Here is a 15,127-nt window from a genome sequence, read left to right on the forward strand (position 1 = left end):
GAATCCTTCTTACCCCTTTTCTTCAAACAGGCACTCTTAGGGGGTAACTGGATTTAATTGGGAGTCACTGATTTAAATGGGAGTCACTGAGTCCAACTTGACCCATAGCTAAACTCACCACGAAACACACCATAGGAACATAGGAAGCTGCCATATACTGAGTCAGACCATAGCTCTATCTAGCTCAGACTGGCAGCAGCTTCTCCAAGGTTGCAGGCAGGAATCTCTCTCAGCACTATCTTGAAGATGCCAGGGAGGGAACTTGGGAACTTCTGCTCTTCCCAGAGTGGCTCCATCCCCTGAGGGGTATATCTTACAGTGCTCACACTTCTAGTGTCCCATTCATATGCAACCAAGGCAGACCCTGCTTAGCTAAGGGGACAATTCAGGCTTGCTACCACAAGACCAGCTCTCCTCCACTGTGAGGGAGCATAGTGAGGGAGAACAAAGCGCTTGCTGACTGGAGAAGGTGAGGGTCCATATGTTCATGCCCAGCAGTGGCCATGCCCCCTGTGCCGACATACTGACAAAAGGGGAAGGGGCATGGCAGTGCAGGGTAGTGTGTGCCTGATCTCAGCAGCAGGGGGGAAGTGTGGCAGATGGGAAGGGCTAATGGAGCGGGGGACAAGGGTGTGCTGGGGGTGTGTGCCCTGGTGGCATGTTCTGTTGATACATGTTTCTGTATTGATACAGAAAAATAAAACTTTAACTTGTTTGTTGCTTCCTGCAGCCCTATTCATAAATTATGTTCAGCACTCTATACAGAGTATTCACAAGTACAGAACTCATCAAACTCATTTACAACAGTACACTTCCTATCCATATCCTGTTTCCTGTATTTCAGTGACCAAACTCAGGTTTACTTTTAAAATGAGCCCAGTTAGAATCAGTCAGAGAAAAGATGTACATGTTTATAGACATCTCTATGCAGGTACAATATAATGTCTGAATAGGGCAAATCTTTCAATAATTCTTGGTCCTTGATTTTGTTTAACCCATGCAGAGCTTATCCTGCTGGATTTTCAAGTGTCCATGTGTGCCCAAGTGTATATTTTCTAGAATTTAATTACAATAATGAGCAGAAAAATTGTTTGTGGCTAAACCTGCTTATTATATCACTTTTGACTATTTATAAAATATTTAAACATGCAGTGCTTCTCTAAAAGCTGCTATGGCAATGCTTAACCTCAGGGTAACTTCAAGAAAGAGATTTATGTATCTGCATAAATATTCAATTTATGTTACTGTGCTGAATTTATGAAATGAAGATTTTCCCACCTATTACTTTCAGGTGGGAGCTAAATTCATTTTCCATTTTACAGACTTTAAAATGGATAGAAAAATGAACAGTACTAAAAATGAACAGATAATGGAAACAACAACAACAGCAACAAAGCATTATACCTGAGAATTCTTCTGAGAACATTCACATTTATTAAAATGATACATTTCTTTCCCCCCCACTTGGATTAATTTTAAAAACCTTTTTGTTTGACAGTGTTAAATGTTACCCAAAACTATCTGTACTAAAGAACCCGTGCTATATGATTCATTTTTGTTCTGACCTCACTTTAAAGGCTTTCAGTGATGAAGAAAGGTTCTGTTTGAAAGTTTTCTTATAGTCATGGGTGTTTTTCCAGCAATCTGTCCACAATGCAATTAAGACTTAGAAAAGCTAATTTTATCTTACTGTCCCATTTAGGACAGCTTATTTCCCTCATCATAAATAACTGTTAACTTTTCCTCCCTCTCATAATTCAAATTAGAATCTGCTGACATACTAATATTATTCAAATTTTATATAGTAGATGGGAGCCTGGGATTTATTTTATTTTATTTTTTGCCCCAGATTGTTAGATTGTAGTGTAAGGGAGGAGAGTTGGTAGTGAGCATGAATTGTCCCCTTTGCTAAGCACCGTCTGCCCAGGTTTGCATTGAATGAGTGACTGTATGTGAGCACTGTCTGCTGTAAGATATTCCCCATAGGGGATGGAGCCATAACCCAGTGGTAGAACATCTGCTTGCATGCAGAAAGTCCTAGTTTCACTCCCTGGCATCTCCAAGTAGGGCTGGGAGAGATTCCTACCTGAAACCTTGGAGAGCCTTTGCCAATCAATGTTGACAATACTTACTGAGCTAGATGGACCAATAGTCTGACTTGGTATAAGGGATCTTTCTGTGTTGCTTTGATTTAAGCAAAAACAAATAATAAGAGCTGTACTTGGGGAAGGAGTGTCACCAAAACAGCCTTTAATGAAAGCATTTTCCCACCAGAACACAGGAAAGAGGTTGCAACAGTGAGCCCCACCTTCCTCCAAACTTGGCACACAATACACAAACTGTGATGCTAGTGCTCTCACTGTCAAAGGTATTCCCTTAAACTTGCTTAATGATGGTTTCTTCCTGTGCTTGTGTGTTTTTATATCATCCCATACAAAATTATGAAGCCGTTCTCACGAGCAGCCAAGACCAGGCTAGGGCAGCCAAGCCTGGACTTGGCTGCCCTTAAGAACTGTGCAAACCAAACAGCTCTCGGCAGCAAACCCGCCTAGTTTGCTCCCATAACTGTGTTTACTCAATTGTGTGTCAGTGCCGGCTGCTTGGAGCTGGTGCTGAAGCACTGATGGGCACCTGCCCATCACAGGAATAATCCCCACAAAGCACTGCACACTCGCAGGGTGCATTGTGGGATCTCCGGGGGCTGCAGGAATACAGAGCTACTTGTCTGAGAGCATGGTTTGCGCTCCCAACACCAGAACTTGATCTTCTGGGTGGAAGGTGATTAAAACAAGCCTCCCTGCTCCCCTGCTGGCCCACTGCCCCACTCACCCAATCATGAGAACGACCTCTCTATGTCCAGTTGTTAATAGACCTTTCTGTGATTTCATGGTAAGGAGTACAAAAAAAATGGAGATAATACTATAGTGTATAATCATGAAAATGTATAGAAGTGTGATGTGCTGTCACAATGTTCTGACAGCAGATCATAAACTCTGGAATTATTTAATGGTGAATGGGTTTCACTCAAATTATGTTTATGGTAAAGTGAACAATTCATAATTGGATTGATCTCTACAATAATACAACAATAACCATAAGGTAACCATATTATAATTTAATCAAATAAGCCCACAAAATCTGTTAGTACATACAATGTTTATATGCTATTTGCATCAAGCCAGCAGCTGGGTTGTCTGGAGTCAGTTCTTACTCATCAAAGATGAGTAGGCCTTTAACTGCTCTATATTTTATTTTTAATTCAACTAAAATGCAGAGCTATTTCATATGAATCTTAATATTTTTTTTGCCTAGTCCAGCATTTTTCTTAAATACTTATGTTTTCCTTTAAGAGTTCTCATATGTTACATTTACAATTGTATTGATAGGTGTCCAGAATCCATCAGACCAGAGACAGTCCGGCCGTGTTTGCTGCCATGTAAAAAAGATTGTTTGGTGACCCCTTTCAGTGAATGGACACACTGCTCTACTACCTGCCAACATGGTAAGTTTCTTTAAACAGGTATCTTGATCTGATATGCCTTTTCTTCCTCCACCTTCAGCCAGAACACTGTTCAGCCAGCTCTTACTCATACACAAATACACAAATAATAGGTTGCTATACTTTTCCTAGTTTAAAATGTTGCTGAAATTATTATTTCTTTTTTACATTTCTGATCCATTTGAGCTACTGGCAGCGAAAGCATGGCAAGCTGAAATGGGCTGGGTGGGTTTCAGAGGCATAGCTATAGTTGAGCGGATCGGTTCAAAGAACCTCGGCCCCCAGCACCTGAGGGCCCCCCAGCACCACCCTCCCCTATTATCTTCATTATCTCCCTCACTCCGAGGGGCCGCTGGGGAGGAGGCGGACACAGGCCACCTCTCCCCTTGCTAAGCTGCTGACAGGTTTCCATTGCTTTCCAGAACCCTGATCACAGCACTCCCCTACTCCTCCTCCATCATCATTGTCATTATCATCATAATCATCGTCTTCGCCACCACTACCACTAAAATTGACTAAATGCTTGACAAAATTAGTTAAGGTTTTGGCTACAGATTCTCAGTCTATGAAGAGAGACAGTACAAAGGGGGAACAGTGTGACAGCACCCAAGCCAGGCAGAATTGGGCTGCTGTTGAATTGACCATTCCAAATTTTGCTTTGCTTACCATACTGTGGTTTTGGTACTTCTAGGGAAACTTGAGTGTTTTCCTGGGGGTACCCTGAATTTCCTTGAAGGCCAAACTCTAACCCTTCCAGTCCTCTCTTGTCTTTTGCTTAACTGTTGAGGTGAAACATCTGCTGCTTTTATGATTACACCACAAAAATAGTATCATTACTCCCACTAGTTTTGGTAAGTTGCTTTGTTTCATTATTTCTAATTAGCCATCTTTCCACATCAATGTGGAAAATATTGTCCCCTGAGGGGTGCTTGATATCTCTTTCTCAAACTGTAAGTAAAACAAATGAAATGTTATTGCATTAAGGTTTTTTGTTTGATTGGGGGTTCTTGCCATTTTCTGAAGACTCAGGAGGGGTACACCACCCATTAAAATTGGGAAGCTACCGTCCTATTAGATCAAATCTTACGTTTGCAGCTAAAATAGGTAGCAAATTGCCTTTTCCTCAAATGTCCCATGGCTCAGCATGCTACTATAGATTACACTTCACAATGGCATCACAGCCTACATTGTAATGTAACAGAAGAAGGATCTGGAAAAGATATCCATTTTTAGTTGAGGATCTCCTTTGATTCTGCTATATGTTTGCAATACAGTGTCATATATTGTTACTTTATTGTGTCTTTATAATACTCCTCCCCACCCCGTCTTATGTAAATTAGAATGTCGGGCCATTATTTCAGACTCTGGATAGAGGAAGTTTGACTTTCACTTGTGGTCGGTTCCACAAAACAGAGGTCCACAAATAACCCATTGCCCTTTTGAATATGAAACACACATTATTCTTTGTACATTTCCTATGTACATTTCCTAGATCAGGGTTTATTAACCTTGGGCCCCCAGATGTTGTTGGACTACAACTCCCATCATCCCTAGACATGGCCTTTGTGGCTGAGGATGATGGGAGTTGTAATCCAAAAACATCTGGGGGCCCAAGGTTAAGAAACTCTGTCCTAGATCATTTAAGAAACATTGGGGCCATTCACATGACCTGCCAGGCGGTTGGGGGGAAGCTTTGCAAACCTTGCTCCCCCCGCCAGATGGATCATACTGTGCTTGGTGGGAGTGCAGAGTGCACTCCCACACAATCCACACTGCTCTGTGCAGCATGGAGCAGGACAGATTGCTTGAGACCTGGACTTATTATCCCAGTCTCTGAGTATCCCACTGTGCACCATGTGCTGGGCATGGTGTACTGGGGGATTCCCCCAGGGGACAGATGCTCTAGGCCAGTGTTTCTCAACCTTTTCGGAGTCAAGGACCGGTAAATTCTTAGTGCGCAGTTTCAGGGACCGGTACATTATCTGTGCAGAGTTTCCTGGACCAGCAGTTAGTAAAAGGGTTTTAAGTTTATCTATTAGTACTAAAGTATACTACAGGTGTGCACAACTCAACTTAATATCAATCAATTAATTAAATCAAAGTGAAATTAATTGAAATGAATTTAATCAAAAATTTTGAAGCTCTGGCAGGCCAAGATTAATTTAAATTAAAATAAAATAAATTGAATTAAAAATTCTAATAAAATAAATACAATACAATCTGTACAAAATACATAACATAACAATAAAATGCATTGTTCTTCCTTTCTACCTCTGCCAAATCATCACACTTAACATGGAGCATTTCTAAGAAAAAAAATTAGAGAAGTTTTTCTCTTAATTTTTGATAAGATTGTTTTTCTCCTTCACCACACAGGCTTTTATAAGAAGGAAAGAGAGAAGCAAGACGGGGAAAGAAAGAGGGGGGAAATAGTTCTGGCTTGGCTTGAGAAAGAGAATGGGGTAGGCTTCGCTTGAGAGAGAGAGAGAGAGAGACAGAGGGATAGAAAAAGGAAAAGAGGATGAGGCAGGCTTGAAGAGAGAGAGGAAGAGAAAGAAAGAAAAAGCTAGAAAAGGAGATGGAAACATGATAGGTAGGTTTGGCTTGAGGGAGAGAGAGAAAGTTTAAAATGAAACTGATGGAAAGAACCACCCCACCGCGCTGCACCTCACTCTGCTTGCCACTTGCCTTCCCATGCCATGAAACTCCATGTATTTTTAAAAATTCCAATGCCAGCCGGTGCGTGACTGAGGGGTTGTCTGGGGATGGCTGCCAGGTGTGTGGGGGTGAGTCAGTAGTCCTTCTATCCCCCACCCCCTGCATGCTGTGAACCTCCGTGTTTTTTTAAAAAATATTCTTCCAATTCATGGCGGCCCTGCTCCTCCTCAATGATGAAAAGGCTTTTAAGAATCCCAGTTTGCACGTTACCTGACAGCGTGTGTGAGTTGCAAGTGGGGAGAGAGAAGAGAGGACCACAAACTACGCAGGTCTTCGCCCAGGCTAACCGAGCGCCAACCCCCCTAAAGGCCTCACATAGTGCTACTGAAGCTGAAGCTCTACTAAATAAGTGCAGCCCAGTTCTACAAGCCAGGCTGAACACCTCTTGCAAAAAGAGCTCGGTCCATGTTAGCATTCAGGGGCAACATACCGGAGGCAGGAACGACCAGGACATGAGCCGAAGAGAATAGCCCCCGGAAAGATAATGGGGCGGGGGAAGGGTAGCTAAGGTTGAGAAGTTGGAGGACATTCTCCCAACTGAACTTTAAAACACACACACACACACCTTGTCTTGCCAAAACAAACAAACACCAAGAAGGGAGGGGGGAGCCGCCGCTGCTTGTATCTGTCCCTCCCACACCCACTCCTCTTTCCCCGCTCTCTTACTGGAGTTAAAAAAAGGGGGGGGAGCCCGTGATCAAATCAGAATACTAAACGCTCGCTGCATTATCTGGAGAGATAGAGGAAATCATCATGCTTTTGGAAGTAGGATGGTGGGTTTAAAAGAAAAGAAAAGAAAAAGGAGGAGAGATTGGGGGAAATGACTTTATTTTTGTCTTGCCACCAAGCCCCTTTGGCAGCATGAATGTTGGCACACCACCTCGCCATTAAAAAAAAAAAAAATCCAGAGGGGAAGGAGGGAAGAGGAGAGAAAATCATTTGAATGTTCCGGCTTTTTGAATGAGCCACGTGTTCAAACTACAAATCAACTTCTCACGCGAGGAATCCCAACACCTCAATTAGATAGCAGCAGATTTAGGCTCATACATTTATACACACTCACAAAGGAGGAGCAGAAGCAAAGCCGCTCTGGCTGTCCAGGACAACTGCAAACCTCTGTGTTTTTAACTATTAACTACACGAGCTCGCCTCGCATTTGAGAAGTGCCATCGGGCCAGATGGCAAGCTACAGCGTCGCTCTGTTATCAGCCGCTGCCGAGGCGGGTGGGGCGAGATATAAGGACTACTGGCTCACACACACACACTCCTCATAGCCATTCCCTCGGCCACGTGGCGGCTGGAATTTCAACAACATTTTTTAAAAAAACACGGAGGAGGTTCACAGTGGGGGAGGGGGTTAATTCCCTGAGCCACGGACCGGCACTCAACTCTTCGCGGACCGGCACCGGTCCGCGGACCGGCTGTTGAGAAACACTGCTCTAGGCCCCCATCTTTGTGTCAGAGTGAGCTGCAAATGGCCCACGCTTACACATGACTTCAGCAGCTGGGCTAAGGGCACATTTGTGTCCTTAACCTAGGCAAAGAGCCAGACTTTGGTGCTGGATTTAGCACCATGGCACTATTGGAATCTGTGCGGGTTCAGGTGGTTCTCACAAGCAGCTAAGCCCAGACTTGGCTGCTCATGAGAACAGCCTCAGTGAATAAGTATTTTAATTTGTTGTTTTTTGTTATACTTTCAATGAACTGTATATGAATAAGAAGAATAAATTAACTAGTAAATTACTTTGTTTATTAAATAATCCTGCACAATTAAAAAATTCCCTCCAAATTAATTATTTAACCCCCTTGGCAGAGTTATCATTTTAATATGATTCTAAAAACTGAGTTGTGGGAATTTTGTTGCTCACTGGATTTGTTATTGATATGGTTGTACAGCAGTTTCTTTAATTTGTGCTGCACAATTAAAAATGCAGCATGATTGGAAGTTTAGAAATCACTCCATGATGTATGCATGTGAATTAAATAGAAGAGATTATTTAACAAACATAATAAACAGCTGAATGCCTAAGCTGCAGACAAAGCAAGAGCAAGCACTTCCTGCCAGGATATAAAATTAAATATGTGCCAGCATAATGAGAGCTTAGGCAGACGGGCATTTAAAAATAATAAGTCAGACATCACCAATGAAACAAATCTACTTCATCAGATAAAAAACAAGAAGTTGAGCTAGGAAATCTGTGTCCACTTTTCCCACCTATTGTTTGCCCGTCCATTAAATGTCATCAGACAGTTTCCTGGCAAAATATGATTATACATCTTGAATATGTGTGGGTTTTGTTGTGCTTTAGGAAATGAGGGATTAGGAAAACATAATTTTGAATTGAAATGCAGAGCCTGCGCCATGTAAAACTATTGATTCACTTCCTTATTATTTATTTATTTATTCAATTTCTATGCCACCTTTCCAAAAATGGCTCAGGGTGGTTTTCACAGAGAAATAATAAATAAATAAAATGGATCCCTGGATCCAACTACAACAAATATTTATATACCACTTTTCAACAAAGCTTTTCAAAGTGGTTTACATAGGGGAATAACAAATGAATAAATAAGATGGCTTCCTGTCCTCGAAGGGCTCACAATCTGAAAAGACACATAAGATAGACATCAGCAACAGTCACTGGAGGTACTGTGCTGGGGGTGGAGAGGGCCAGTTATTCTCCCCCTGCTAAATAAAGAGAATCACAACGTTAAAAGGTGCCTCTTTACCAAGTTAGCAGGGGTTAATCTATGCTTATGTAGTCTCCTTAACTATAATGGACCTACTTTTCCTTAGTGAATTGACTCTTGTTGGATAAAGATGCATAGTTGTGTCACCTAAATCTCAAGTAGCTTATGCTGATCTCTATCTTATCTTAATAAAATTTTTTTAAAACAATTATAGAACTAGAGGAAGAATGAGTGTAGTGGTTAGAGTTTTGGACTGGGAGCGGGAACACCTAAGTTCGAATCCCAATTCAACCATGAAATTCACTGGGTGACTCTGGGCCAGTCATGTATCTCTTAGCCTAACTACCTCACAGGGTTGTGCTGAAGATAAAAATAACCATGTACACCACTCTGCTCCTTGGAGAAAAAGCGGGATATAAGTGTATAAATAAATAAATATATATATAAATAAATAAACATACAAGGGTAAGACAGAATACTGCCTCTTTTGCTCTAACATTTTCTTAAGAAGACTGTTTTAAAATAATTTTCCGTAGAGAGATGTGAAAAATTAAAAATCCACATGTAACTTTCCTCAGGAAAGTAGGGATGTGCATGGAACCACGGAGACGTGGTCCGGCACTGGGGGGAGTGTGTCTTTTAGGGGGGTAGTACTTCCCCCCCCACACTCTTCCCCCTCTTGGGGCAGCAGAGTTCCTCCCTGCCGCCCCTGCCCCTGTCGTTGTCTTCAAAAAGTTAACAAGTAGAAAAAGCTGGCGCCACGCATGTGCCCTTTGTGGTGCGCCCGCTGCTGCTGCCAGCGCAGGCACCGCATACGTCACAATGACGTATGCGGCACGCGCGCGCCAGCAGCAGAGATGAGCGTGCGTGCCATGAAGGGCACATGTGTGGTGCCAGCTTTTTCTACTTGTTAACTCTTTGAAGACAACGATGGGGGCAGCGGCAGCAGGGAGGAACTCTACTGCCCCAAGAACGCTTTTGGAAAGTCCTGCACTGGAGGGGAAGAGCAGCGGAGGGAGGGGTAGGTACTACCCCCCCTTAAAGACACACTCCCCGCCCCTGCTGAACTGCCGGACCGGCCGAATTCCGGACCGGTCCGGAGGCCTTTTGTACAGCCCCGGACCGGTGCGTGCACACTCCTACAGGAAAGATTTATGAGTGGGAATCTCCATAGCCATCCCACCACATGACCTGATCGCATTGCACAATTCTCATTTTATTACAGCCTTAAGAATTCTACACATGTATATTTTAGTATATACTTGTAACCAAAGTCAGGATCTTAAGTCAGGGACTTCTCAAGGTCACTAATGCATTTAAATTAATTGTTACTTATATAATTTTTTTTGTCACATTTGTAAAAATCTCTTAGATAATGCTACTGCAATGAAACAGTCCCGCTACAGAATTATTATTAAAGATGTTGCCAATGGAGGACAGGAATGCCCAGACACCTTGTTTGAAGAAAGAGAATGTGAAGACATCCCTCTCTGCCCTATGTACAGGTACTGTTAAAACGATAAATGAATAGCTAAATATAGGATTTGCAGACTACATTTATTATATGTATTTGTTAACTGCCATTCATTAATTGGAAATATAGCCCAATGTTCTTAATAGCTTAGATTGCTCTTTAAAATTTTGTGCTTGATATTTGTTACCCTTAAAAAATGGTAAAGTATAGTTGTGTCGTCGAGTCGGTGTCGACTCCTGGTGACCACAGAGCCATGTGGTTTTCTTTGGTAGAATACATATAGCAATACATTCAAAATCAAAAGTGCAGTCATTCATCATATTATATGTACTACTGATGTATAGATTAATTGCGGTGAAACAAGGTTGTGCAGGAATAAAACTCAAAGTGACACTGCACTATTGAATCTATCTTGAATCAATCCCTCCATAAATAAAAGAAATGAAAGAACACAAGTACTAAGCCACATTAGATATGAGATTATTCTTATTCATAGCTATATAACTAGACAAAACAAAAATGAAGGCATACTGACTAATCTGCTAGTCACTTACCACATGATACTCCTCCTTGGTATCAGACTGTGTCAGTCTGCTGCTGGAATCTGCCACTCTGTACATTCCATAAACGTTCTTATATTGGCTGGTTGTGTTTTGATTTCAAAGTTGCAATATAGTCTGATTTGCCACTGATCATTTTCTTTTTCTCAAACTATCTATTGCATGGACATATAAATGAAACTGTGCATACTGAAACCTTCAAGGGTATAGAAACAAGGCATGCCATGACAAAGGCTAGCATTAGTCCAAGACCAGTAATAGGTGACACTGATGGCAACAATAAAGGTGTTTTTTGCCTGAGGGCCAAGCAAGAGGAAGCATTTAATAAAAATTTTGGATTTACATGTCTCCTCTTTTTTCCTTTTAATACCAGCCATGGGGGAGGGCAATCTGGATTGCAACCATGCTATGAGGAGGAATTTAACCCTTTGTGCCCGCTGTGGTCCCGTCTAGATTCCCCCCCTTCAGCTGGTATTTAGAAGAGGCAGGAGATAGACACACAGGTCCGAAGCATGATTAAACATCTCTTTTTGTCTGATACTGAGAAACGTAGGATTAAGTTAGATTCATAGTCTGGTTCTCTTTGATTGATTTTTTTTTTTTAAGAGAGAGCATATAATCATATCTCTTCTTCTGTTGCTGTTTCAGTTGGAAAGTCCATAAATGGAGTCATTGTGTATTAGTGCCGGAGTCTGTAAGACAAGGTGTCTTAGGAGTCAATGAGGCCTGTGGTTTTGGTTTGCAGACAAGAGGTAAGAATGCATAAATGAACATTCCATTTTGAAACACTGGTTTCCCAAATCTCTCAATTCAGTTTCATTTGGGACCTTCCATCTAGCCTTTGGCTTTACGGGAAATCTAGTAGGCATGGACTTCTTGGATTAGCCAGATATTTTTATGTCTCCTCCCCTCTCCCAGGAACTGGATGAAAAAAACAATTGACTGCATTGTATTGTATTTACTGCCCTGAAGATGAAAAGTACAATTCAATCTTACAGATGATTGTCATTAATAATTTACATGACATCTTTAATGTGCAAACTGGACCCAGATTATAGTTACATTGTAATTTGTCAGAAGGGAGGGAGACACTCTGACATTGCTCCAGCAATGAAAGAGAAATGCAAGCAAAGAAGGTGCTAATTAGACCCTTTCTCTCCATGCCAACTAAAGGACAGAGATGAGGGAAACAATGATGGCTATCAATATCTCATTACATGGATTTTTATTACTACATGCTGTCAGGAACCCACCCTGACACCCTTGCCAAGTCCAGGGAGTTGAGTTGTTTTTATATAATTTTTTTTACAGCAACTTAGTCTCCAGGTTCTGGGAATTTATTCAGTCTTTACTCTCTTTTGCTGCCACCGTATGATCCATTTGATTACTTATTACCCTGCTCTCATTACTCAACTCCTTGGTTATGTAGCCTTGTGAGCACAAGATAGGCATATATGTTCAGTGTTGAAATGAAGCAAAACCTGAGGGGAAGAAGAAAAATAAGAATATGCTTATTGTTTACAACTGATTGGAATAAAGATTTCTGCAAGGCAGAGCACATAAACCTTCCTACAAAGTTGCTAAGTATGTCAGCTGTTTAACTCTCTGAGTAGTTTTTCTTCCTTGATAAAATGTAACTGTAGCAAATAGTGGATTTAAGCCCAGCCTTTATCTCAAAGCAAGCCCACATGTGGGGAAAGAAAAATGCTGCATCATTCCCTCCATGATTGCTCAACAAAGGCTGTTCCTTTAAAACTTAAATTGTTCCTTTGGTAGTCCAATCGCTGCCACCATGCCCACCTTTTAACACTTTTTAACAGAGCTTATATTCCCACCCCTGTGTGTGTGTGAAATTCCAGGGAAACTGTCCTTCTTTACCAATGGAAAAATACAGAAAACCTTCCACGTGCAGCTTACACGTGAAGAGAAAGCTTGGTAGAGTGAGTTGCTGAGCAATCAACATTGAAGCATGTTTGCATCAAAGTAAAACCCCTTTTCCTGAGTTAAAAACCCACTCAGAGGCAGGTGAAAGTACAAAGAACAAAAAGAGAAAAACATTATTTCCAAAATACTTCAGACTGCTTCAGTCTGAGGCTTTCACAGCTTCTAGTTACAGCTAGAAGAAAAAGAAATACTCAATACTTTACAAGATTACTTCCAAAGATCACTCCAGATGGTGTTTGGAGTGGCACACTTTAAAATCATGGTTACCCAGTTGCAAGGATGATTCAGAAAGCACCCCCAGATGCAAGAAACCTTTAAAAACCTTGCTGATGACACCCAAATCTATTTCTCCATGTCAGCATCATCAGGAGAGGGCATAACCTCCCTAAATGCCTGTCTGGAGTTGGTAATGGGCTGGATGAGGGATAACAAACTGAGACTGAATCCAGATAAGACGGAGGTACTCATTGTGCAGGGTTGGAACTCGGGAGATGATTTTGATCTGCCTGTTCTGGATGGGGTCACACTTATTCAGAAGGAACAGGTACGCAGTCTGGGGGTGCTTCTGGATTCAAGTCTCTCCCTGGTGTCCCAGGTTGAGTCAGTGGCCACAGGTGCCTTCTATCAGCTTCAGCTGATACGCCAGCTGCATCTGTTTCTTGAGATAGATTACCTCAAAACAGTGTTACATCTGCTGGTAACCTCCAGACTGGATTACTGTAATGTGCTCTATGTGGGGCTGCCCTTCTACGTAGTCTGAAAACTACAGTTGGTTCAGAATGTGGCAGCCAGTCTGGTCTCTGGGTCATCTAGGAGAGACCATATTACTCCTGTATTGAAGGAGTTACACTGGCTGCCGATATGTTTCCAGGCAAAATACAAGGTGTTAGTTATAACCTATAAAGCCCTAAACAGCTTGGGCCCTGGGTATTTAAGAGTATGTCTTCTTCGTTATGAACCCCACTGCCCATTGAGATAATCACGAGAGGTCCATCTGCATTTGCCACCGGCTCATCTGGTGGCTACTCAGGGACAGGCCTTCTCCATTGCTTCCCTGAGGCTTTGGAATGTGCTCCGTAATGAAATAAGAGCCTCCCCATCTCTGACATTTTTAAAAGAGTCTTTAAAGACACATCTGTTCACCCAGGCTTTTAACTGATACTGTTTTGATTGTTTTTAATGTTGTTTTAGAATATTGTTTTTAAAAAAATTTAATTGTTGTTTGTTAAATTTTTTGTTTTTGTTTTTAACTAATGTTTTAATGTTTTATCTTGTATTCCACTCAGAGACATAAGTTTTGGGCAGTATAAAAATATGTTAGTTAAATAAATAAATAAATAAATAAACAAATTCACCTTTACACAGACTTCTACATAGCCCTGATTGGATAAAAGGGCTCAGGCTCAGTTCCTCTTTGTTACGTTACAGGTAAAAACACAATAAACCAATTTTAAGGATTTGCAAAAGCACAAAATAAAAAGAAATCTAACACAGGCTCCTTAACACATGGTTCCCTGGCTAAACCCTTCCCCCGAAGCCAAAGCCCTGGCTTCCCTCCTGAACTCACTAAATCCATGGTATGGACTTCAGGCCCCTGCAGAGCCCCTGGTTGCCACAACTGCCAGGCCAAACAACCTGTTGTTCACCCTGCCTGGCTCCAACTGAGCACAAAGACCCCCTTCACTTCCTGCCTTCAGGTCCTCCAGGAGCCGCCCACTGTGTGTTGATTGGCCGATCTCTAGAGGTCACTGACAGACAGGACAGGGTTCACTTCTGGTTCACTCTTTGGGGGGAGGGGAAGGCTGATCACCACAGTAACAGTTGGGGAGGTGAGATAACTAGGACAGAGGTAAATAAAACTTGGTTTGTAGACTTAGTGGATTCTCCCAGATGTTCTTGTCTGTTACTAGGAGATTTCACCTCTGGGCACCTTTCACACTCAAGGTTTCTTTCACACTTTTAACACTCCCCACTTTTAAAGTACTGCCCCACTATGCTGCTGGTTCCACAGTCTCCACACATTCACCAATCAAATCTCACACAAACCGCTGAACAACCTCTCTGCTACCCTCTGTCCAAGCTCTCACTCCTAACAATCAGCTCCAACACACTCCAACTCCAACAGCAACTGCAACTAACTCTGTCATCTCCTGACCAACTGACCTCCTTTTTAAATCCCTCTCCCTCTGAACATTCCGTGCCTGGTTACTATGGCAACACACACTCTTGCACACTTACTCT

General features: G+C 42.0%; 1 protein-coding gene and 1 long non-coding RNA gene across 11 annotated transcripts in view; one reads left to right on the forward strand and one right to left on the reverse strand.

Annotated features, from left to right (window-relative positions):
• THSD7B (thrombospondin type 1 domain containing 7B) overlaps nucleotides 1-15,127 on the forward strand; it is a 690,438-nt gene that overhangs the window by 404,489 nt on the left and 270,822 nt on the right. For all 10 annotated transcript variants that reach the window (XM_053254956.1, XM_053254972.1, XM_053254939.1 and 7 more), the window contains 3 exons: nucleotides 3,387-3,502; nucleotides 10,281-10,413; nucleotides 11,591-11,694. In XM_053254956.1, the coding sequence (XP_053110931.1) occupies nucleotides 3,387-3,502; nucleotides 10,281-10,413; nucleotides 11,591-11,694 (353 nt within the window). The remainder of the gene's footprint in view (nucleotides 1-3,386; nucleotides 3,503-10,280; nucleotides 10,414-11,590; nucleotides 11,695-15,127) is intronic.
• On the reverse strand, nucleotides 11,886-15,019 carry LOC128327055 (uncharacterized). Its single transcript, XR_008308430.1, has 2 exons — nucleotides 14,242-15,019; nucleotides 11,886-12,423 (listed from the first exon to the last, which is right to left on the reverse strand). It is a non-coding gene; the product is annotated as an uncharacterized LOC128327055 (long non-coding RNA).

Source organism: Hemicordylus capensis, chromosome 1 (genome assembly GCF_027244095.1).
Source record: "Hemicordylus capensis ecotype Gifberg chromosome 1, rHemCap1.1.pri, whole genome shotgun sequence".
Classification (NCBI taxonomy): Eukaryota; Metazoa; Chordata; class Lepidosauria; order Squamata; family Cordylidae; genus Hemicordylus; species Hemicordylus capensis.